General features: G+C 38.9%; 2 protein-coding genes across 10 annotated transcripts in view; one reads left to right on the forward strand and one right to left on the reverse strand.

The window, feature by feature from the left end:
* Positions 1-3,880, reverse strand: part of atp8a1 (ATPase phospholipid transporting 8A1) — a 196,433-nt gene extending 192,553 nt beyond the window's left edge. For 5 of the 9 annotated variants that reach the window (XM_057850542.1, XM_057850548.1, XM_057850547.1 and 2 more), the window contains exons 1-2: positions 3,549-3,873; positions 2,892-2,972 (exon numbers count right to left, since the gene is read on the reverse strand). In XM_057850542.1, the coding sequence (XP_057706525.1) occupies positions 2,892-2,972; positions 3,549-3,597 (130 nt within the window). In that variant the 5' untranslated portion in view covers positions 3,598-3,873. Of the gene's footprint in view, positions 1-2,891; positions 2,973-3,548 lie in introns of all 9 variants that reach the window. The other 4 variants (XM_057850545.1, XM_057850546.1, XM_057850549.1 and 1 more) reach the window with 4 other exon arrangements.
* Positions 3,881-14,576: 10,696 nt separating this feature from the next.
* grxcr1a (glutaredoxin and cysteine rich domain containing 1 a) lies at positions 14,577-25,863 on the forward strand. Its single transcript, XM_057851173.1, has 4 exons — positions 14,577-15,059; positions 17,420-17,659; positions 23,032-23,097; positions 23,911-25,863. Exons 1-4 carry the CDS (start codon positions 14,682-14,684, stop codon positions 24,088-24,090), a joined length of 864 nt encoding a protein of 287 aa, XP_057707156.1. The 5' UTR covers positions 14,577-14,681; the 3' UTR covers positions 24,091-25,863.
* Positions 25,864-25,906: the final 43 nt, after the last annotated feature.

Genomic DNA, 25,906 nt, shown 5'->3' on the forward strand with positions numbered 1-25,906 from the left:
AATTGGTAGGTTTGGCTCTGTAAACATCTCCTTCGTACACGATTTCCATTCATTTCCTATTAGGGACAAACGGTGGCTTCTCCTTACTTAGCAACAGTAGCTAATGTCATGAATATTAATGAGCGGAAGTGACGTGTTGCTTGCGGTACGCCATTGCAGTCCACAAACTCAGGTAACCCATCCAAACATAGATATTGCCAAAAGTATTCACCCACAAGGTGGGATCTGTTTATTTATTTATTTTTAATAAGTGATCTCCCATTCACATTCCATGCAGTTTAATAGGACATTTGTTCACCTTCTGCTCTTCTAACAGTTTCAATTCTTCTGTTAAAGCTTTCCACATGGATTAGGAGTGCTTATATTGGAACTTTTGACCATTCTTATCGAAGGGCATTTGTGAGGTTAAACACTAATTTGGCCTGAATTTCCTTTTTTTTTGTTCCATTTTTCTCTTAAATGTGTTGTACTGGGTTGAAGTCAGGACTTTGTAAAGACATGTCATGTTAATCTACATCATGCTTTCTCATCCATGTATTTACCTTACTTTACACACTGGTGCTAAATAATTTTGAGAAAAATTTTCAGAAAAGACCATCTTCAAACTGTTCCCACAATTCCATGCATCAGCAATTTTGTGGGAACAGTTGGTGATAGAACAATCCTATTCCAACATTGGTGTGCAACAGTGATCATTGCAAGGTCCATGGGTTACAAATGTTTGTATGAATGAATTTAACGGGCATAGAGAATCCTGACCTCAACCCAACAGCACATCGTTCGTATGAATTACAAATGAATTACAGCAGAAACTGAGAGTAATGCATTTTCATCCAACATCAGTGTGCAACCTCATAAACTGTTTCTGAAAGAATGGTCATACAATTTACATACCCTAATTTTCAGAGCATAAGACGCTACTTTTTCCCCTTCATTTTGAATCCTACGGCTTATAGTCCAGGGCGGCTTATTTATTGATTTATCTGGGTCAATAGGTAACACTTTATTTGACAGAAGTGTCATAAGACCAGTGTTGTTAATAACGGCGTTACAATATAACGGCGTTACTAACGGCGTTATTTTTTTCAGTAGTGGGTAATCTAATTAATTACTTTTCTCATCTTGGCAACGCCGTTACCGTTACTGAGGACGGAAAGGCATGCGTTACTATGCGTTACTATATTGGTCAAAAAGTCTGAGGGAGACGGACTCACCGAGACGACAGAGCAGAGCAGGAGTTGGGAGGAGGCAAGAAAGTTGTGACGCCGAGCAAACGCGATGCTAGGTAGCTTCAATAATACATGTTGTAGCCAATAGCCTACAAACTACGCCCGCATGTTATGGTAGATATGGTAGACATGGAAGATAACACATGTACTGTGATATAGATATAGATATAACTAGATGCAAAATGACAGTCATGGCACTAAATGCGTTAATAGACAGCCGCCATCTTAAAGCAGTAGACGTTTTAGGACGGCTCTGTTGTAGAGAACCTTCCTAGCGAACCTAAGTAACTTTTTATCTAAAATACTTCTAAATCGGCAAAATCTTGACTTGAATCTATCTTTAAATGATGAAACAGTTTTAAAACTTTCATATGTCGAAAGTAGAGAGAAGGGAACTAATGCACTAATGGGAGCAATTTTAACAACTTTTACCAGTTGATTCAGGGTGAAGGGTAAATTAGGGTAAAGAATTGGGCTCGGGCCAATTGTACCAAAAACCTTCACAAAAAACTTCACATAGTGTGGCCAATGTTTTTTTTTTTTTTTTTGAGTGGAAAAAAAAAAAGTAATTATCACCAATTACTTTGCCAAGTAACTAATTACTCTTACATTCAGGTAATTGAGTTACTAATGCAATTACTTTTTGGGAGAAGTAATTTGTAACTATAATTAATTACTTTTTTTCAGTAAGATTAACAACACTGCATAAGACCGTCACAATTATGACATGGCACTATCATGGGCATTACTGAATTCTTATGACAGATGTCATTAAGTGTCATCCGGGAAATTATATACTAGCACTAAATAACATCTGTTATAAGTATTCATTAATGCTCATGACAGTGTCATGTCATAATTATGATTGTCTAATGACAGTCTTATGGTGCCAGTCTCAAAAATTATACCAAATATCATAACTAGCATCTAATCAAACAACTGGAACAATAACTGAAGAAATAATTAGCACAGAATATGAATTTTGTTATTTACATCTGTAGCGCTGCAATGCATGCTAGGAGGCATGTTGGAAAACAACAGCGTTGACAGCAGGTGGCAGCAGAGGTTGACTGTCTCCCCTAAGGGAGCAGTGAATCTTCTTGAAGCAATGAAGCTTTGCAGCCAATTGGTTGAAAGCTTCATGGTGGTTCATCTGGTTTCATGACAGTCCTATGATGTCAAATAAATAATATAGTTTTACCAGTTGATATCTTTTGGTGTAAATATCCCATCATATAGTGAGGACTGCTGAAGCTTATCGTCCAGTACGGCTTATACCTGAACAAATGTCATTTTCGTGTCAAATTTGGTAGGTGGCGGCTTATAGTCAGATGCGCTTTATAGTGCGAAAATTACTGTAATCACAATCCTAATCCTTGTAGAAAACACTCCTGGAATAGGTGAAGCCTTTGTAGCTACAAAATATGGGCTGACATCATACTAAAACCTATAGAATAGGAATGGGATGTCACTTAAATTCATAAGTGAGTCAATATAGTGCATGTCTGCAACAAGCTCATACCATGGCTCCTCTTTTTAATCATCTGCATCATTTTTACTCTGCGGTGGAAAGTTACTGGTGCAGTGAATGATCCTAGAGAGAAGCACAATTGCTGTATTGTATGTGTCTATTTGTAGTGGGTGTATCGTGTATGCGGGTACTTGTTAGTGTGCTATCAGACTTGAGGTTGTGATGCTGCACGGGCTGTGTGGGCAGGAGAGCCAGTACTGGGCATCCCCCGTCTGTATGGGCAAGAACCAGGTCAGCTGCACGCTGCGTTTGTTTCACTTCAGGAGGCATCACCACACACACAACGATACTCTATTATGTGGGGCAGTCAGGGCCATAGTTTGATCTTAGTTTTAGTAGTGCGTGTGAACATTTCTGTAGTGCCTGTGTGTTTCAGTGATGAGCTCAAACAATATTTTTCCGCATTTTAGTAATTTGTGAGAAGCAATCCTGAATTGTGTACCTATTTCACTACTGCGTGACTCAGTCATGTGAGTGCGTTTCAGTAATGTGTATGTTTTTTCAGTTGTTTGTGAGTGGAAATCCTGATTTATTTATTTTTTAAACCCCGGAGGCTGCCTCTAAACTATCATGTTTGAATGTATTAAGTGCGATAGAAAAGCGTGATACAATAAACCTAAATACAATGTTTAATGGGAAATACATTGGCAGGAAAAAGCTCATTCTCAGCTTGTGTTTGACTTTCATCTCACCAGGAAATAACATCAAAATGCGGAAGGGTGTTTTTTTATATACATGTTTTATCAAAACGCCCAACGTTTAGTTGTGTTTTTGTAAATTCTACATACCGTCCGCCCGCGTTCGAAGATCCGACATGGTTCTCTGGACGGGCGGCATCTCCTCAAGCAGAGCCGGGCGACGGCACCTGTCAACGGCCGCGGCTGCTCAGTCGAGCCGCCACTGACAGCTTCTGCCAAAACGTCAGTATAGTTTTAAAAAGAAAATGGGGAAAACCCCAGCCTATAATCCTACCCCACGCAACGCGGTCTTTGCTAGCGTGGGCGTGGAGATCGGGAGGCTTCGTTTCTTGTGTTCTTGGTTCCCCACGGCATCCCGGTAGTCACCACCACCGGCTGGATCTTCCCGACAAGCCGCCGCGGTAAAACATCTTCGAGTGCATCTGCCGTAAAGTGAGGCATAGGGGGGCGGTGGCGTCGTGCTCGACGGACCGTACCACTTCCAGCCCCAATGACGGGGGGTATTGGATAACCCGTCACAAGCACTCTCACAAATTTGGTGTTTTAGTCCATAACAATGTCATGATTACTAATTCCTGCTGTGGTTTTATTCAACACGTCAGAGTATTTAGTTGTAAATTTAGATGAATTATTAATATAAAGTGCTGGTTAGCCTGGAGTGACCCCCTCTGGTGGTTGCTTTTGTACACAGTTGGGAACTACTAAAGCAGATAGAAGTTCCCTGTACTAATAAAACATGAATAAATTATGTGCATTTCCTGTTTTCCTTGGAGAAATAAAATACAATTTTAAAATGTTTAATTTTAATATAAATGTTTTCTCTTTCGTATTTTCTTTAAATGCAACGAAGCTAACGATTAAAATGTAACTCACGTTTCGACTATACAGTATTTTAGAGTCTTCCAGACAAGTTTCCGAGGTGCTTCCGCTTTACTACAGCATGTCTGCTAGCAACTTCCGTTTTAGAATGCCTCCATCCAAAATAACAGTGGAGCTCGAGTAACATTACTCGTCAAAATCCCTTTAAAAAACAATTTGGAAATACCGCATCCATCTGTCATCATCACGACAGGGGAGGATGACAACATGTTCATTAAAGCAGATGTGGAACCAAGCTCGTGCCACCACAATAACCGGGTATTTTAGTAGCCATGTTGCCGCTGTGTTATGGAAGGTATATTCTTCCTATCCCTGCATTTTCATGTGTCAGGTGCTCAAAAAATACTAAACTTAAGATCTTGTGCATGAAACAACTTTGATATTGTTATTATGATGATGATTGTAATCATGATGATCTTTAATATTTACTACAACTGCTGTATCTGCTGTTAGCCTGTTGCTAATCAGTACGTGTAGCATGGCACAATTATGTCAACGCATAAATGCAAATGTTACTTGTTTTTTGTTCGTTTGTTTACAGGTGGATAAAACGCTGTTAGGCAAGGGAAGATAAGTTGATGTGCCTCACAGCAACACTTACTGTACGTTGATGGCCATATATCAAGACTACGTCGTTCTACCCGGAGACTGCGGCTGGAGGCGTTGGCTCGACCGTCAGCTCGATCCCGAGATCCAACTACGAGCTTTTTAACTCCAGCAGCTTTAAGATACGCTATTGGAGCTGGAATTACAGAGGACAGTGGGAGAAAGCCCATCTGGAGGCCGTAATGTAGGGTGAAAGTTTGGCGAGGCTCTGGAGCTCTGCTGTCTGATATCACATTCTCGTATGCTATTTTTCCAATTTTATAAATTGTGATTTATTGACCTGTTTTGCACATGCCCCAATCGTTTAAATAGCGTAATCATTATCTTCTACACACAAGCATCTTAAATCACATCTATTTTATGTATTTAGGTATTTATTTTATGGGTTTTGCACTTTGCAAACTTAGCTGTATGAGCTGTATGGATGCTCCAAACAAAGTTTCATTGTGCTTTTTGTAACAATGACAATAAATATTCTGAATCTGAATCTTTGAATTGAAATAACTGATCAATTGACTTCCACAAAATGAGTGTTTAATAAGAAAGATAGCACTATGTATAACGTTAATAGTTACTTTTATGAAGCATATAGTAATGTAAATCACTACATAAAATAAATAATACGTTTTTGCATTTGTGTGTGCATGATCCTGCCAGGTTCCGTACTGGTTTAGCTGGTACAGAAACCAGCATATGCTAGATTTCTTTGCAAAGACTCATTTTTATAATTACTTCATTGTCTGGCATTAAAAGTTGTATACTGTATTTCACTAATGACCCTTTATTTCACTTTTATGACCTCATCACACTACCTTGTTTCATGTGGCAAAACACACAGGAGGCGACGTCGCTCGCGTTCGCATTTTCATGTGAAATTTCGCGCTCGTGCACGTATACATGCAGACAGAGACCAGCTACGCGATAAGAGAAATTAGGAAATGGTTCTATTTCCATTGCTGTCGCCTGGCACTACAACCAATCAGCAACGGATTTAGTGATTGACAAATCACCTGCGAGGACATTAGCCACCCCGAAAATTAACATCCACACACCACACTTTGTCAACATGGGGGGAAAAAAAAAACTGTCAACATGGATATTTAATTTTTGTCTTGTATCTCTTGCACGTTTGCTGTTCTTTACAAGTTTCAATGATTGTATAACATTGCTTGTCATTGAAAAAAATAAATAAATAAAACTTTGTTATCATGGAGGAGCCTGCCATTTTAGCAGTGTATGATAAGCACATACTTTATGATACCTCTCGGATGATTTCCGGTACATCAGTAAAAAAGCAGCAGTATGGGAAGTTGTTGGTGCTCATAAAAGACCGGAAATTTTGAAATGTCCTCCCAATTCATAGCCAATCAGAGATGAACGATGACGCACAGCCAGAGGGCGATGCGTATTGCTGTCGCTTGCCACTGCAGTCGCATCGCGCCCCGTGTGTTGGCTTTTAACTCAATGGGGATGACTTTAGCCATCGCCCCCTGTGTGTTTTGCCCCTTAGGCTATGTTCATACCGCAGGTCTTAATGCACGAATCCGATTTTTTTCGCATTTTTCCGACTCTAGCGAGGCATTAACTTGACGGTCTTAACGAGAAAAGTCGCATAAAAGTGGACCATTTCAAATCCGATCTAGGTCACTTTCGTATGTGGTTAAAATCCGATCTGGGCCACATTTTTCCACAATGTGGCTGCGGTCTGAACTGTCAACTCCCCAAATCGGAATTCGTGCAGCAATTACGTCAACAAAGAGCGATAGAGACAGGGCTCTACGGTAGCGGTGCAGCTGTACATTAGCATTAGCCTAGCTTGAACGCGGCTTTTGGGGGAAGGAGCGGGCTTGACAACAGTCATGAAAAAAATAAAATGGGTTGAGGATAAGCATGAGAATGCCCAGTTTTCTCTCTGCTCCAAATGAGCAAAATTTCGAGATTGCTTACACAGCCGGGAGTCAGGGCAAACTGTCCGTTTGTGTGTGTGCGCGTCACGTGTAGTCATTTGTTTTGATGCTCCTGTGCAATTCGGGTCAGTTTGCTCAGCGCATGCGTGATAGTTGAACAGACTCAATGGTCAAAGGCAGTCTGAACGGGCATGCCATAAAACCAGATATGACAAAAAATTGGAATTGTGCATTAAGACTTGCAGTATGAACCTAGCAGTAGTCATGTATCCCATAAAGATTCCTTTCATACCTTAATGTCTACTCACCTAATGTCCACAGTACCTTACCAGGCCATTTCAATGGTGGCATTACTTCAAAAAAGGTTATCGCCCATGTTCTTATCACATCTTTTTTTCAACACTCACCATAAAAACCTATTGATACGACAAATGTCCTCAAAATGACTTCTTTCAGATTTTCTTCACAGACATATGGCAAGTATACAATAGAACCACACAAGGCCAGCATAGAGTTCTACTGTGAAACGTGTGGCTGCTGTACATACAGTGCAGACTGCACTGCAGTTTACATGCGAATCACGGCCAGCAGAGCATTGGTGCAGCAGCAGCACCACTGCAGTCGCTTGTGAGAACTGCAGTGCTACACACATACAGATCCACAAATATGAACACGCAGTGCACACACACACTCATGCATATTTGTCTCAAGAGCACGCTTCTTCTTACACACTAGCCTTTTAATCATGTAAACTATACCCTCCGTGTGCAGAGCAGTTTATTTATGTCCAGGTTGTATATCAATTTGCATAAGGAGGGATTTAAGTGTGACTATTTATACTCACACTGCTTCGATAAATAATGCATGGATAGTATATTGGGTAAACATGTTGATGAGGAAGCGCATTTCTATACACAGGAACCTGATAGCGCACAATAAAACAACAAGACAAAGAGTCTTCACATCCAGAGATGAGGAAAAGATCTTTTCAATATCTCCTCTTTATTTTCGGAAGACTGCCTGTGTTTTCCCCCCACGCCGCCTAATTCAACATCAGCTCTCCACCACAGGGATTTGGCACTGTGGTTCCTGTGGTTGCTAGGCAACAGTGACAAGAAGCCTGCCTCCTCCGTGATGTGCGATGTTCGTGTGTGTCTGTGGGTGTGAATGTATTGGCTTTTATGTTTTATGGCACACGTGATAACATGGATGACTAATTTAAACAAGCGTTCGTGTTTCTACTCCTGTTATGCAGTACATATAAAAAGTCTAGACACCCTTGCTCAAAAGCCAGGTTTTTGTAATTAACAAAAAAGATACCTGGGTGATTTTTTCCCCGGCTATTAATGTGACATACAGAAAAAACTCCATTAGACAGAAAATCTTTCACGAGGGGAGATAGAAAAAAGGACACTCTTTATGAGGTTGAAAAAGTGACCATATACAATATAGTCTGCAGAGTTAACCTCCAACAAAACTAAACTGTTCTATAAGACTTTCCTAACATACTGTATGTATGACAAATGTGCTCTCTGAATCAGCTGTTTATTTATATTTTATTGCACCAGTAATTCTTCCACACACCTAAGAATACAAAAAACTGGTAAAATAGAAGAGGAAAAAAATTAGGGGTTGGTATGCTTTCAGTAATTATATAAGGTTAAAACTCAAACTTAAGGTTAATGAATTAACACAATAAGGTCAAAGTACATCTGCAAACCTACTTTTACAGGCTCAAAAAAAGATTCCCCATGCTACTTAAAAAATGAATAAAATGGACAATAGGACGTATTCAATTTTCATTGTCATTTTAAAAACCAAAGCCGAAAAAAAAAAAAAAAAAAAAAAAAAGCACTTTGGCCGGGGAACACAGTGAAATCTTCTATTCTTTATGCAAATCAGGATTTCCTGTGTGGCCTACACAGAAATAAAACTTAACAGGTGTTGAATTTTCATCAATTACATAAGGTAGCACCCTTCTAAAAAAAAATAGAAAAAAAATAAAAAGTCAGGGACATGCAGGAAACCTTTCACATGCATCAGGATTTCAAACCATAAACACTTAACTTTTAACTTACAATTAACATTTCTTAAAAGGACAGACAATAACTAGTATGAATGACCTTCATGTAAAAGAAGGTTGCTAAAAATATTTAGGTATGCAAATTGAAAAAAAATTGATTAAATACTAAAAATGGCACCAATTATTAGCGCAGCCATTGCTGTGACGACTGTGACGTTATGGTAATTATTTGCAAGCATCTAAACAACATAGACCTGAATGCAATGGGTATTACTGATGTCACGAGGAAATGTCAGGCAATGTGAGATACTCACATTTTATACTCACATTTGATTGGTTAAAATAGTACCAGTATTGATTAAATGTCTGCCTGCACTACAGGTGCACACTCCCTGAAAATACAGGCTTTTATTTATGTTATTCTCCACAATTAAATGAAATTATGTTTTTTCTATTTAGTAAACAAGATTTCTTCCGCTGAGGTGCATATGGTAAAGGTGTTGTTAAATTTCAATGTCGTGTTTACTTTCTTCCCCTTCCTTTTTTTTTTTCTTTTTTTACTTAAAAAACAAAGCACAACACAGCGTAAACTGCATCTTTCTGGCCGAGGGCCAAAACTCTGCTGGAATTGATTGGACTTTTTGACACAAAGCTGTTTTGAGCTGCACTCTGCCCTCTTGTGGCTCGCAAGTCAGCTGCTTCGGATGACCAACTGACCTCAAAAGGCCTTCTGACTACAAAGTTGACTCTAATGAGGCAAGGCCTAATGTGATATAAAATGAAATTGTCAGGTAGTGAATTGTTCAGATGAACATTACTCGCCTTAAAATCAAGAAATCGAACAACCATACTTGTCCCAGCAACATCAGAACAATAATTCCAAAATAAGAAATTTGGGGAGCCTTTGTCATTTCTAAAATGATCAAAAATTTTATAACTGTTTAAAACATTTCACGTTAACAAGACATTTGAAAGTGATTCATTTCTGGCTATCAATCAGAACTCACTGTTTTTGCAAAGACACAACTTTTGATACAGTCTTTGTGTTGGAGCTCATTAGATTTTGCCATTATACTGTACCAACGAAAGTACCAGTACACACTTAGAGACATTCAAAAATGTGTAACTGCTTGACTGGTGGGATTGTGTAGGAATGAACTTAAAAATATGGGGGGAAAAAAAAAAAAACATTCCACCCTTCCACTCAAAAGTATTGGCACCCCTGCAATTCTGTCAGATAATGCTCAATTTCTCCCAGAAAATGATTGCAATTACAAAAGCTTTGGTAGTAATATCTTCATTTATTTTGCTTGCAATGAAAAAACACAAAAGACAACGGGGGAAAAAATTGAAAGCATGATCATTTTACACAAAACTCCAAAAATGGGCCGGACGAAAGTATTGGCACCCTCATCCTCACACTTGGTAGCACAACCTTAAGACAAAATAACTGCAAACAACCGCTTCTGTTTCCCATCAATGAGTTTCTTACAATGCTCTGCTGGAATTTTAAACCATTGTTCTTTGGCCAACTGCTCCAGGTCTCTGAGATTTGAATGGTGCCTTCTCCAAACTGCCATTTTCAGATCTCTCCACAAGTCTTCTATGGGATTCAGGTCTGCACTCATTGCTGGCCACTTTAGAAGTCTCTAGTGCTTTCTCTTAAATAATTTTCTAGTGCTTTTTGGTGTGTGTTTTGGGAAATTGTCCTGCTGGAAGACACATGACCTCTGAGGGAGACCCAGCTTTCTCACACTAGGCTCGACATTATGCTGAAAAATTTGTTGGTAGTCTTCAGACTTTATAATGCCATGCACACGGTCAAGCAGTCCAGTGCCAGAGGCAGCAACCTCAAAACATCACGGAACCTCCGCCATGTTTGACTGTGGGGAGCGTGTTCTTTTCTTTAAAGGCCTTGTTTTTTCCCTTGTAAACTCTATGTTGGTGACTTTTCCCAAAAAGCTCTATTTTTGTCTCATCTGACGAGAGAACATTCTTCCAAATGTTTTTCAGCTTTCTCAGGTAAGTTTTCAGCAAACTCCAGTCTGGCTTTTTTATGTCCCTGGGTCAGAAGTGGGGTCTTCCTAGGTATTCTACCATAGAGTCCCTTTCCATTCAGACGCTGAGGGAATAGTACGGGTTGACACTGTTGTACCCTCGGACTGCAGGACAGCTTGAACTTGTTTGGATGTTAGTCGAGGTCCATTATCCACCATCCGCACAATCTTTCGTTGAAATCTCTCGTCAATTTTTCTTTTCCGTCCACATCTAGGGAGGTTAGCCACAGTGCCATGGGCTTTACATTTATTGATGACACTGCGCACGGTAGACACAGGAACATTCAGGTCTTTGGAGCTGGACTTGTAGCCTTAAGATTGTCCATGCAGTTCTTTGGTCTTCCTTCTTCCTTCCTTCCATGGTCATTGTGGTACACACAAGGACACAGGACAGAGGTTGAGTCAACTTTAATCTATTTTAACTGGCTGCAAGTGTGATTTAGTAATCGCCACCACCTGTTATGTGCCACAGGTAAGTAACAGGTGCTGTTAATTGCACAAATTAGAGAAGCAACACATGATTTTGCAAAGGGTGCCAATACTTTTGTCCGGCACTTTTTTGGAGTTTTGTGTAAAATTATAATGATTTTTTTTTTCCCATTCTCTTTTGTGTTTTTTCATTGCAAGCAAAACAAATGAAGTTATTGCTACCAAAGCATTTGTAATTGCAATCATTTTTGTGGGAGAAATTGAGCATTATCTGACAGAATTGCAGGGGTGCCAATACTTTTGGCCAGCACTGTATGTTCAGAATAATGTGCTTAATTTCACCTCACCACTAATGTCTTAGAATATATAACACATTATGATAATTTGATGTAATATTGACATGACAATTGATTGAATGATAGCTACTGGACCATCATCAGGTAAACCTTAACTATAAATGATATACAAGTCATAGACTTCATAATAATAATAAACATTATGATGTCTGTGTACAAGTATAACATTAGTAATGAAAATTGAACATTAAAAATAAAATTAAAAAAAAAAAAATATATATATATATATATATATATATATATATATATATATATATATATATATATATATATATATATATACATACATATATATATATATATATATATATATATATATATATATATATATATATATATATATATATATATATATATATATATATATATATATATATAAATATATGAGGTGCTTTTCAGCATGCGCATCTTTCGTGGCACGCCAGACCCACTTAGAGTGTTTGTTGCCAAAAAGCTCAATCTTGGTCTCATCTGACCATAGCACATGGTCCCAGGCTTCAACTGGGACCAAAGCTTTGGTCATATGAGACCAAGATTGAACTTTTTGGAACCAAACACTCTAAGTGGGTCTGGCGTTCCACGAAAGATGCGCATGCTGAAAAGCACCTCATGCCCACTGTGAAGTATGGGGGTGGGTCAGTGATGCTGTGGGGCTGTTTCGCTTCCAAAGGCCCTGGGAACCTTGTTAGGGTGCATGGCATCATGAATGCTTTGAAATACCAGGACATTTTAAATCAAAATCTGTTGCCCTCTGCCCGAAAGCTGAAGATGGGTTGTCACTGGGTCTTTCAGCAAGACAGTGACACTAAACATATGGCCAAATCTACACAGAAATGGTTCACCAGACACAAAATCAAGCTCCTCCCTCAGACCTCAGGTCCTCAGACCTTGTTTTGTTGGCAAAAGGGGGTTGTACAAAGTATTAACACCAGGGGTGCTAATAATTGTGACACACATTATTTGATGTCAAATAATTATTTCTTCATGTGGGATTTTTTCCCCACTGAATAAATGCACTTGTATTGACTTTTTTTCCATTAAAGTCCCATATTATTTGAATAAAAAATATATATACATATTAGAAGCTAAAAAACACATCTTAACCAGGGGTGCCAATAATTATGGAGGATATATATATATATATATATATATATATATATATATATATATATATATATATATATATATATATATATATATATATATATATATATATATATATATATATATATAATAGTATAATGCTCAATTTCTCCAAGAAAATGATTGCAATTACAAAAGCTTTAGTAGTAATATCTTCATTTATTTTGATTGCAATGAAAAAACACAAAAGTCAATGGGGAAAAAAATTGAAATCATGATCATTTTACACAAACTCCAAAAATGGGCTACAATCTACAATCTTATGCGTTCAAAATCCAGCTGATGCCTTTCCTTTTTGACACAGAGGACAAGACAATAATTTCCCCTCAAAAATGTCAAATGTGGACTCGTCAGACAAAAGCAGTTTTCCACTTTGCAACAGTCTCAAATGGACGGCATGTATTTTTTTAAAATCTATACAACAGGGGTAGCCAACTCCGGTCCTCGAGGGCCCCTATCCAGCTTGTTTTCAATGTCTCTCTCCTCCAACACACCTGACTCAAATAATCAGGATTGTTATCAGGCTCCTTCAGAGTTTACTGATGAGCTGATCATTTGATTAAGGTGTTTTAAAGGAGGGAGTTTTCTGACATGGGACTTGGGTGGTGAAGGACCCAATTGCAACATACTTGTCTTAAGAGTACAGTTGGAAATGTCTGTAAAGACTTTGATATGAAACTTGAGTTTCTTCAAAGACAGGACACAGTGCAGAGTGGCCGAGAATCCCAAGATTGTGTTACTGATAGGCCGTCAAGGAGTCTGTCAAGGTTAAAAACGGCTCCTGACGTCCCAAACAAACCCAACATTAAATCGGGAGCCCTCCCAGTCCAGCACCTAGAAGGTTGTTCAGGATGACGATCATGAGGGTTCACAATGAGGCAGTCACCAGAAGTCGTTACTTAGATGTTTTTTTTTTTACCCCCAACACTAAATTAAAGCAATTATTAGAGCAAAAGATTGGTCAAACGACGGCTTAGAACGACCAGAATTTGTATGTCGAGTCCCTCGTATCTCGACGGGAACCACTGTATTACTCTTGACATACTGTCATAATTAGTCATATTGCTCTCTGTAGCCAAGTAAACTGGTTAATTCCTTCGTCTCGTTTTGCTAAGTTGCTCGGGGAAAAAACAGATGTGTCTTTTTAGTTAATTGCTGCGCGAAAAGGAATATTGACTTGGAACATGGAGTACAAAGATAACCTTGGGCACTGAGCTTTATGCAGCTTAACCAAGACAAAGACGTTATTATCCGATCACACATTGAAGCCTGCTGTGCAATATTTCCATTGGAGTTGCAACAAATCCCACTCCCTATACTACAGTCCTCATCACATTTTTCCTTTTAGCCATTGGAGGTATTCATGGTGACATTTTTCCTCGTCTTTGGATGAACTAGCTTATCTGTCTGTAACCAAAATAAAAAGTTTGACTAATACAGTAGTTGTTCCACTCATGATTTGTGGCTGGAGGTGTGTAGATGAGGTCAATGTCAAGGATGCCCAGTGGTTTGATTAAAGCGCACCACATCGGCTCATTAAAAGTCGTGTGTCAGAGCTTGGGTGATAGCTGTGTAAAGCCAGATGCATAATGCACACACCGTGATCACCTTACTTTGCCAGCCGGGTTGCCGCAGCAACAACACATGCATAATTGAATGGCAGCTGAGTGTGACTAGAAGGCAGCTTAGGCCGGCGGCCCTTTTTAGATCGGATTAAAAGACGCCGTTAAATCCATGGCAAACTCAACTCGGAGCAAGAAGGAAGGGGCCGTCCTGCCAAATTGCGCCCCATGATGTAAAGCAGAGCAGAGGGGCGCTTGAAAATGGACGGGACGGCGGCCGAGGGTCATGCCAAGCCCCAGAAGCGGGTGAGATTCCGGGTGGCTTCGGGAAGCAGTGGCCGTGTGCTGAAGGAGATGTTCAAAGACGAGGGGCCCTGCGACTCGCTCGACTCTGACTGCACCAGCAGCTCAGCGGCTAGCGGGGACGGACACCCATTTGGAGGGTTCCTCGGGTCCGAGCTGGATGACAGTGAGAGCGAACCAGATGAGCTGCTGGTGTATGCCGCAGGGGCCACTAAGGATCGGACATTCACCTCCAAAAGGGTCAACATACTCAGTAAGAACGGCACTGTGAGGGGGGTCAAGCACAAAGTGAGCGCAGGTCAGACGCTCTTTGAAAACTTTCCCCATTCCAACAGTGTAAGTGCTTTTATTACCTCACCTTTTTCATGTTTTTTTTTTAATGTTTCAAAATATAGAAAAACAGCTCAATATCAATATGGTCAATATTCATCCATTTATTTAAGTTCAGAACTTGTTAAGGAAAAACCTCTTTCATTTGATCATTTATAATATCTATGGCAATTGCATTTTTTTCATAGATTTTATTTTTTGTTTGATAATCGAAATTAAATTGACAAAGAGAAAGATCATGGTTATCCTGTCTTCAAATTTCCTGTCATTTCAGAATTACGCAATTTCTTATTTTATTGACCCTAAATAAAACCTTGTGAGCTGCAAGCATTTTTTAAATGATTATATGTTTAGAGATGGTAGTTCTCTGGTTGTGGGTTCAAATCTGCGCTTTAGCCTACCTGTTTGGCTTTAGCATTTTCTCCCCACGCCAGCGGAGGTTTTGTCCAGGTATTATGGTTTCTTACCACATTCCAAAACATGCATGGTAGGTTAATAGAAGATTTAAGATTTTCTCTACTTTAGGTGTGAGCTGTTGTTTCTCTGTATTGGCTCTAACCTTAATGATATTGCTCTTGAGTTGTTCGACCCGAACCAGACGCTTCAAGCATGGTGTCTAAATTAATTACGACACCCTCTAGATGGAATGAGTAAATATTTTCAAAATTTTTTAAACGGATAATTTGTAAATGTTTTTTTTAAATAAACGCTCACCTCAGAAATTTTCACATGACGGGTTTCATCACAAAGCATTTGAGTGTTCTTTTATAGGCAAATTCAATACAAGCAAGAAAAAAACAGCTTTTTAAAAAAATCAATTAAACATAGTTGTTGTGAGACTTTCACTAATGCTTACAAATATCAGCTCTTAAATGCAATACCCCGGTCAGCAGGGTGGTGCATCAATTTTTAGTTTTTTTGGTTGATAGGGATTTTTGAAAGGCAAATGCCTTATGGCTTCTTTGGTCATTTATCATATTTTATAGTCCTGAATTTCCTCAAATTCCCCAAAAGTAGGAAGAATGCATTTACTTCACCACTTCTAATCAGATTACAAATATCTTTGCAATTCTGTAAAGCAGAATACAGAGAGCCAATCACGTAATTTTTCAATTTTGTCTGCTTTCATTGGAACTGCTCCCATATTACAGCCTCTGCTAGGTTTAAACTGATACATTTTTGCAGCTCAAACATGTAGTTTCTACAGGTCGTAGAGGTTGTGTTTGATTGAAAGTAGAGCAGGGCCTGGTTTCAGCAAACACGTGTCTTGGAGGACAAAGAACAAGCACATTTACCTAAGATTTGACAGTTCCCACTTGCGTTGTATCGTAATTTTTTAGGGCATATTTAGATAAACCTTCACACAGAACTTAATTTCGAGTCACTGAACTTTAGACGCTTATTTTGGTGTTTTGGATTCAAATCCAGAACATCAAATTAGTGAGCCAGAAGTCTTAACTATGAGGTCCACCATACTGGCTCTTGGTATTCTCACAGATTTGCTGGACATCAAAACAAGATTACTGATTTTTCCTGCTATTTACGAAAACAAAGATAATCTCGCTGTTAGTATGCACAATTCCCCTCAGCATTGAAACGTGCTGATTCCTGTTCAGCTCTCTGTTCAGCTTGTGTTCCATTTGCAGGAACAAGGCGCTCTTTGTGTGCCACATTGCTACCGTAGAAAGCAAAGTGCTGAGAATTCATTACCCTGATTAGTTTTTCTTGACACACTCAACCCAATGTATCATTAATCTTTAATTCTGTGCTGACCCTGTCTTCCGTTGAGGCTGGAAACACGCAACTACACTGGAAAACAAAACTTAGCGCTATAGTGGAATTTATAGTAAGGAGAATAAAGCGCAGTTGGGAGCTGACTTGCAACAAGGCTGAAGTATTCTGATTCAGATCTCTAAATTTATTAAAACCTAAATAGCAGTGTGATTTTCATAATGTGTGAGTTATAAAGAAAATATAAATCAGTGGTGCAAAATATGTGGGAAATGTTGTCATTGTCATTTTCAATCATCGTCAAACAAATTCCATTAAAATCTCTTTGATAAAATCTTCTTTCCATGGCCAAATGTTATGATTTTTCTTTTTTTTAATGGCAATTTTATTTAAAGAATGAAGTTGCATTTTGGTGAGTGGCCTGACTTTGGTGCAGGCCGTTGGGTTCAATTCCCAGTCATGCTCAAGGCTTACATGGCCTTGCGACTGACTGGCAATGAGTTCAGGTTGTGATTTGCCTTTGTCTATAGCTGGAGAAGGTTCCAGCAGCCCCCTGAACCGTGGATGTCGGTGTTGTAGATCAAAAATTTCTTTTAAACAGTTGAAATTGCAAAGTTCCATTTTCTTCTTCTCAGGTGGAGTTATTGCTGGAGTTCGGTCGGATGGTGATCTACACCACCAGCTTCCGTGTGGTCAGGACTACTTTCGAACGCTGCGAGCTGGTGCGCAAAATCTTCCAGAACCACAGGCTCAAATTTGTGGAGCGAAACATCGCTTTGGACAGCGAGTACGGCAAGGAGCTAGAGGAGCGGTGCAAACGGGTTGGAGAGCCTCCATCACTGCCTGTCGTCTTTATTGACGGCCACTACCTCGGGGTCAGTACCTTACATGCATGAAACCCTCTTGGAAAGAGTACAACTATTTTCTTATAACAATTACAGTATCTTTCATCTTGTTATTAATCACGTTAAATAATGACATGTCAAACAGGCAAATACAGCTGCAATAACAAAGATATTTTTTGGGAATATTCCAATTTATGGCCTTTCTGTGATTACTTCATCGACAAAATTATTCACCCCCTTAGGTAGGGATGGGAATCGAAATCCAATTCCAATTCGGAACCGGTTCCGAGTGTTTCGAGGCCTCGACATCACAATGAAAAAGCCTTAACGATCCCTTTAACGATCCCTAAAGATGCATATTGCGTTGTGACGTGTCTAGTTGTCCAGACGCATCAAACTAGCATGGCGCCAAGAACCACTCGCTCCAAAGTTTGGCTACACTTCACCAGGAAAAAGGGTGAAAATGAAAGGTTACGATAGTTTAGCAGTCATTGCGAGATGGAAATAACTGCATCGGGAGGGAATAGACTGCAATGTCCTCACCGAGAGGCTCAGGCTCAGTCCTGGCTATACAGCTAGCTAAACTCCCAAATGACGATGCAGAAGACGTTGGTATAATTTGCTGACTTTATTCAACCATCACTTGAAACTAAAAATAGAAATGAAACAAATCAATTTCGTCCCCAATAACAAACAGGTTCGCATCAACGTAAATCAGCGATGATTAGCTGCTAACACAGTCATAACAAACAGTTAGCATGCGTTCGCTAGCATTAGCCCATCGTTTAAACCACTACACAACTGGATTTAAGTGTCCGATCGCAAGTGGAAACACAACAACAACAACACAAAAGATGATACATACAGGCGTTGCCTCTGTAGATATTAACATTAACAAAGAACGTAGGCTCGTGGCAGTGTTTCCCTTTCTCACTAACTCGCTCACTGGCTCGGATGCGGCATTTCTCCTTCTTCTTCGCGCTCTTCTTTGCGTGAGGAAGCGCAAGGGCGCCACCACTTGCCCGCGGTTCCATATTTGGTCCGGCCCCCTGAACAATTCCAGAGAGCATTTTGAATTTTTTTTGTTTTTTTTCTCCCTCAGTAGTGTTATTTATTTCCTGGCCTTTTTCAGTGAATAACTCAGACAGGGTTATTTGGTTATTATCTATTTAATTAATAGTGCTATTATTATTTATTATTATTATATTATATTTTTATTTTTATTTTATTTACTTTTGTTCCAAGAAGAATCCACAGAGGGTTATTTGATTGTGGCTTTCTGAAAAACAGTATTTTTTTTTACATTTCACACTCTTGCAATCGTCACACTTTTTCTGTTACAAACTGACCCCGGCCTCTCATCAGAGAAGGGAAAAGTTATTTGGCCCTCACAGGAAAAAGTTTGGGGACATTGCCAAAGGCAGAACAACAACCTATATGCCAAAATATACCAATATTTTTTATTTCTATTAGAAAATGTTTCAGTAAAATGTTACACATTCTTGTGCATTTGCCACTTATTGCCACAGTTAACATTGAGGCTTTGGGCCTCTTTTGACCTCGTTGTGAGTTTGTAAGGTTGTGACTTCTGATTAAACAAACTTGATGCCAATCAAAATGTTTGTTCTTCTTTTTCCCGAAATTAGAATCGATAAGAGAATCGATAAAGAATCGAATCGTTAAGCAATATCGATAATGGAATCGGAATCGTAAAAATCGTATCAATTCCCATCCCTACCCTTAGGTATGTATAACTTTAGTACTTAGTACAATATCCTTTGCGACAATAAAATCCTTTAGACGTGAAGCATTGCTTGACACAGTTTCTTGCAGTGATCCACAGGACCATTCCTCATGGGCAAAGGCTTCCAGTTCATTAACATTTTTGGGCTTGCGTGCTGCAACTGCCTTCTTCAAGTACCACCAGATATTTTCAATGGGATTTAAGTCTGGGGATTGCGATGGCCACTCCAGAATCTTCCAGCACTTCTTTTGCAACCAAGATTGGGTCGATGTTGAGGTATGCTTAGGATCATTGTCCTGTTGGAAGGTCCAACCTCACCCAAGCCTCAGCTTTGTCAATGACTGCATGACATTTGCATCCAAGATCTCCTGGTATTGAACTAAATTCATAATACATTGCACACGCTGAGGATTCCCGGTACCTGAAGACGCAAAACAACCCCATAGCATGACAGACGTCCCACCGTGCTTCACAGTAGATAAGATGTTCTTTTCTTCATAGGCAACATTCGTTCTCTTCCACACGTACCGTTGATACATTGGCCCAAAACGTTCCAGTTTGGTCTCATAACTTCCGAGAACAATATCCCAAAACCTTTGTGGTTTGTCCACATGGTTTTTGCCATTCTTCTTTGTTTTGGAATCAGCAGGGGGGTGTGCCTAGGAGTTCTTGCATGGAAGCCATCATTTCGCAGTGTGAGCCTTATTGTCTGGGAGGAAACCTGAACACCTTCCTAGGACATGTCTTGTCGTAGTTCATCAGCTTTCACCTGGGAATTTTTCTCCACCTTTCGCTTCAGGTATCGCACAGCAGTTGTAGACAATAACCTCTTTCTGCCACGCCCAGTAGCGTTTCCACTGTGCATTTAGCTTTAAACTTGCGGACTATGCTCTCCTTTGTGTCTCTTGAAATTTTTTGTCCTTTTGCTATCTCCACATCCCTGTTTATGAAGTTAAAAGACCTCCTCTCTAAACTTTTTTGACCATTCCTTGGACTTCACCATGTTGTAAAGATGGCCATGTGTCACACTCCTTTTAAATATGCGTCACAGTCCTTTTAAATATGCCTAATTGCTGCTCATTAGGGTGCCGTTCACATCTACAGATGCTTTCATCAGCTGCTTGACAACACCTGATGGAAACCTTTGTTCCTAAGAGTAGTGGACTTGGGGGTGGTGGTTTGAATAATTTTGTCAAGTAGGTAATCACAGAAAGGCCATTAATTGGAATAGTCCCAAAAACATTTTTGTTATTTCAGAGGTACACAACAAGTACAAGAAGTATTTGATACACTGCCAAAGGTGTATCAAATACTTGTTCTCCCCACTGTATTTGTCTATTTGACATGTCATTATTTGATATGATTATAAATAAGATGAAAAATGAATGTCAAACTTGCAAAAACACATATCCACTGTGGGGGTTGAATAATTTTGAACGCAACTGTAAAGTACAGTAAAGTCAATAAAAAAAGTGTACCCACCCTTATCTATATGCCAGGTTTCTGTAACATGATGAACGAAGAACGATTCCCCCTAAAAATCCCACCAATGATGTGAGTGAATGCATAAGCACATTTTTTTCTCCCGCTTTGGACACATGCTTTTAGAGACCATTCTGGCTCATTCATGGATTGTTTTTAATGTGCTAAGAAGCTGCATTTCATTTGGGGTAAATATTCCAGGACACAAGAAGAAAGTCTGTGTTTATAGTCCATGTGTGGCCCATGTATTAACAAATAATTTTGTAAAGTTTTTGTAAAATTTGTAGGGCAGCTTATTGTCAGGTGCACCTTAAGGTCCAAAAATATTAGTTGTAAATCTTAGGTTGGTCACTCGTGGTGATGGTGCATTCGCCTGCCTTTGACACAGGCAGCGTGAGAGCCTTATCCGCTCAGCGAAGGTGTGATTGGGAGTACGACTTGTTGTCCATATCTGTATGGCAACCAGTTCAGGATGCAGTCTGCCTTATGCCCAAAGTCAAATGGAATGGGCTCCAGCACGAAGATATGGATGAATGTATGGATCTTGTGGTTCACAAAAATGGTAACTTTTTAATGGGTTGTCTCTGGTTACTCCGGTGTCCTCCGGATTCCCAAAGATTAGGACGGTTGATTGAAGAATCCAAATTGTCTGTAAGTGTGAGTGGTTGTTTGTCTTTTTGTGCCCTGCAATTGGCTGTCAACCAGTCCAGGGTGTACCCTGCCTTCAGCCTATAGTAAGCTGGGATGTGGTCCAGCACCCATGTGACCCTCATGAGGATGAGCAATACAGATAATGAATGAATGATAAAATCATTACAATATATAACAAAAACACCACCTATTTTTGGTTTAATATTTCATATAGTGTAATAGTGTTTTTATATGAAAAAAATCCAACCCTCAGTATGAGCTCAAACATTTAGTTTTTTTGTTGAAATTGACACCCCGCAGCCTTCGTGAGGATAAGCGGCTCTGAAGGTGAATGCATTTTGAAATCAACAATATCTTTTTGTTTTCATTGAGAGAGGAATTAAACATGGTGCATTCTAATGAAATTATTGTATCACTATTGATTAATATATTTTTGAATAATTTGAAATTGAAAACTTGAATTCACACAACTATGCAGTGCTAGCGATAAGTGTAATGTAATTAAATGTCATCATTTTCTATCTAAAGTGACAAGTGTTCTTTTAAATATAAAATTTACATTAATTTTAATTATTGTAATAGCATTACTTTAATGTTCTCACACTACTGATGAATGCATTATATTTACATGCGGTGGAAAAGACTCAGGTGACTTGACGTTCTGCTCTGAGACCCCCGATTTGGCCAAATTTCAAAATTGTGCTATATGCACATGTGATACATCATTGGAAAGCTTAGAAAATTGGAAAATTTTCCGGGGGAAAAAAAACTTTGAACTGGGGGGCATTTAAAAAAAAGAAAAAAAAAATTGAAACCCCTAAACCCTAACTCGAGGTGAGAGCATGAGAGAGCGTAATTAAAGACAACATGATTTTAATGAGATATTATCGCGTACTAATCTTGTTTCGATCTGTAAACTCCATGTAGCCATGTGTATCAATGAGTGTAAAGACACAGCTGTGAATGGCCACAGCCGGACTTTTTGGGGATTTTATGGGTGAAACACGATAATATAACAAAGGATGCAATGCAGAAATTGCAGATATCAAAGAGTGGTCGAGATTTTCTTTTTCAAAATATTTACCCTTTTAAACGTTTTTTTTTCCCCCCAGCGTTCTTTGTTTAGATCAATTATTCATCATTTAAAATATCGGGTGAAATGCGACAGTAACAAAAAAAAAAAATAAATACAACTAAGCGATAGTTATGAGGTAGATATCCGTGACCTATTTACAGACACTAATTTTTTTCATTGTACATAATTTGTTTAAAAGCTTAAAAAATATGCGAGTCAATATTTTGATAAAGTCATTTTCTTTAAAAAAACAACAACTAAATATTAGACATTAATTAATGTTCGGGGGCTTAATGTGCCATGAAAATGCTATGGCAGCTTATAGACATATTGTTCTATCAAACACAACACTTCTTTTGGCCTAAAATACAGCAGTTTATTTTAAAGATAGGTGCAAGAGCAGAAACTGCTTTTTCAGCCTTGTCTGTGTTTTCCGCCATATATTTTCAGGGTGCTGAGAAGATACTGAGCATGAATGAATCGGGAGAACTGCAAGATCTTCTAACAAAAATTGAGGTTAGTTATAAAATCCTATTATCCTATACACATATGCGCGGCATCAAAGTACGAGCAGTGTAAAATATCAGGACAGTCAATAACGGACCATCAATAATGGAGGGCTTTTATTGATCCGGCATCAGCAAATGTATTTCTCCATGCCAACCCAAAACATTTACAGTACATTGTGGTCCACACTAATATTATAAAACCGATTTGATTCACTATGTATTCTACATGGTTTCAGGGGTCCATCTACCACAGAGATTTACCCAGAAAATTAGTCACAGTTTTATGTGGGATTTCTCCCTCCGTTTGTGTTATTATGCTCGTTTTCTTCATTGAAAGAAATGAGACAATTTCTATCTTACAATAACTCAAGTGCTAATATGCTTCTCCAAAACACAATACAAACAGACACTTCAGACATGGATTAGCATAATCGCTATCTAATTTAGCGCTCCATGCTAAGTATTAACGTCCCACCAACAAAGAATACAAACAATATTTAAACACCTCAAACGGAGGCACACTGGGTCTAACAATTGAAATTTCCGAACCCTAACCCCAATTCTCGACACTTCTTAAAGATATTGATTTAGCAACCCAACCTGAGTGTAGCAGACTAGCAGTGAACTCTCTCTCGTTCTAATCACTGCCGAAACATTGTCCTCCATCTAAAATGTTTAATTGCCAATATACTTCAAACTATGGATGTGCAAATATCAATGTACCAATGCTAAATATCTGTACTGTAAAAATGACACAAGTATACATTGTACCGCCATTCCTGATAAACTGGATACGAACTTATTGGCGTCTTTTCTCCAGCGGGTGCAGGACCCCGAGATGTGCCAGAGATGCGGGGGCTTTGCCTTCGTCCCGTGCCCGACGTGCCATGGCAGCAAGATGTCCGTGTTTCGCAACTGCTTCACGGATTCCTTCAAAGCCCTTAAGTGCACTTCTTGTAATGAGAATGGACTGCAGCCTTGTGGGAGCTGCAGTCAGTGAGCATGTCAAGTGCCTGAACACATCTCCTCTCTTCCAGGGACCCCCACCCTAAAAAGGACTTTCCCTCTTCTAATGCCATTGTAATAACATTTTTGTAATAAAACATGGACGTTTTGTGCATTTGGTTGTTTATATGAATGAAAAAGAGGCAAGAAGGTGCTGTTACTAATTTTTTGTACGAATCACATTTTATTACAAAAACTAAAATAACACACTGGTTGTAGGTGCGAATAACAACATAAGTAAATTTTCCCATGTATTTTGATGCTTGACTAAAGGTATCGTAACAATTCTAAAGACCAGCACAGATACAACAGCAAAAATATTGTTTGAAGCACAACAGCATTGGTGTTAATATTTTCTCAAAAGTCAAAATAGCATTACAATGATCCCATCAACATTATGATTCGCTAGGCTTTTGGCATTCGCATTTTCTTTGTTGTTGTTGGATAAAACAGTATAAATGAGCGTCTCTCAGCATTCACCTTCAAAACAAAAAGTACATTTTGGGTTCAAATCCTGTACTTGTCACCCAACATTCATACATAAAAATGCAAAATCCAATAATATGAAGTTTTGGTTTTGGCAAAAAGGATAGGGAAGTGCCAATACAACTATAACTTCGTGAATTATTGTCATTCAGCATTTGTGTTTGTATCAGCCCATCTCAAAATTTGCAGCTGTTGCTGCCAAAAAACGATGGATGTCAATATTAGTCTTACGCCATTTACAAGATTTTTATTTTAATGCACACCAGCATTTTTGTTGTCACTCAGCATTCATTTAACACAAGGATCGATTTCAATATCCTCCACATAGAGTGAATGTTCATCTCTCAGCATTAATCCCAACAGAAGAAAAGTACAACTCTGAGGCACAATTACATGATTAGAGTGAATACTTTACTCAAAAAATGAGGAGATAGAAAACACTAGAGCAACTGATTGTATCCCAGCATTTTTAACCACGATTTGTGGATTATTATATTGTTACTTAAAAAAATATACAGTATAGGGTAAATAGTAATTTGACACAAATCTGTATTTGTATAATTTAGCTGAACACAAAGAACAGTTGTAGGCCTATTGTTTATAATAGCGTGAAATGCCTTTCTCCCTGCATGCACAGAATAACACGAGTGATTCACACCATTAGTGTGAATAGTTTTCTTACTATTTACAGCACATGAAAAAAAAACATCTGATCTTAAGAAAAGAGGAAAGGTTTTTGAACTACTATAGCATACTCAGATGCTTGTTTCTCAGCATTTTAACCAACCATCATGGGCTACAAACAAGGGCGTAGGTTTGCGTTGTGACGGCAGGGACATAAAACTACCAACTTTTCAGGATGCTCAAATTGTCCTTACCAACTTTTAAGCAACATTATGTGCATTTTATTATGAGTTCAGTTATATGGGAGATTTTGATTATCTTGCATTATGATGTAAGGACAGAATTGACCCTAACATTCATTATTTTCATCACGTTCAGACTTACATTTACCCCTTTTCACTTGCCGAATGTGCCAGGCTATTTCCCCCTTCAAACGGATATTTGATCGGCTGATGACTTGAACACACACACATGCACTTACAGCCCCGAAAGAAATACATACATGTCGACATCATGCCACCTCCTCTGCAGAGGAGGGATATTAGACGTTTTTTTTTCCGGCCAGCAGCAGCAGCTACTGTAAGTAATGCAAAAAGACGTCAATGTTGTGGAGGTGGGGAACACATCAATAATTTTGCTACTGAAGGTCCGTCCCACATCAGAGGTAGCTTACATTAAACAGTGTGAATTTGCTAACCTGC

Source organism: Corythoichthys intestinalis, chromosome 11 (assembly GCF_030265065.1).
Source record: "Corythoichthys intestinalis isolate RoL2023-P3 chromosome 11, ASM3026506v1, whole genome shotgun sequence".
NCBI lineage: Eukaryota > Metazoa > Chordata > Actinopteri > Syngnathiformes > Syngnathidae > Corythoichthys > Corythoichthys intestinalis.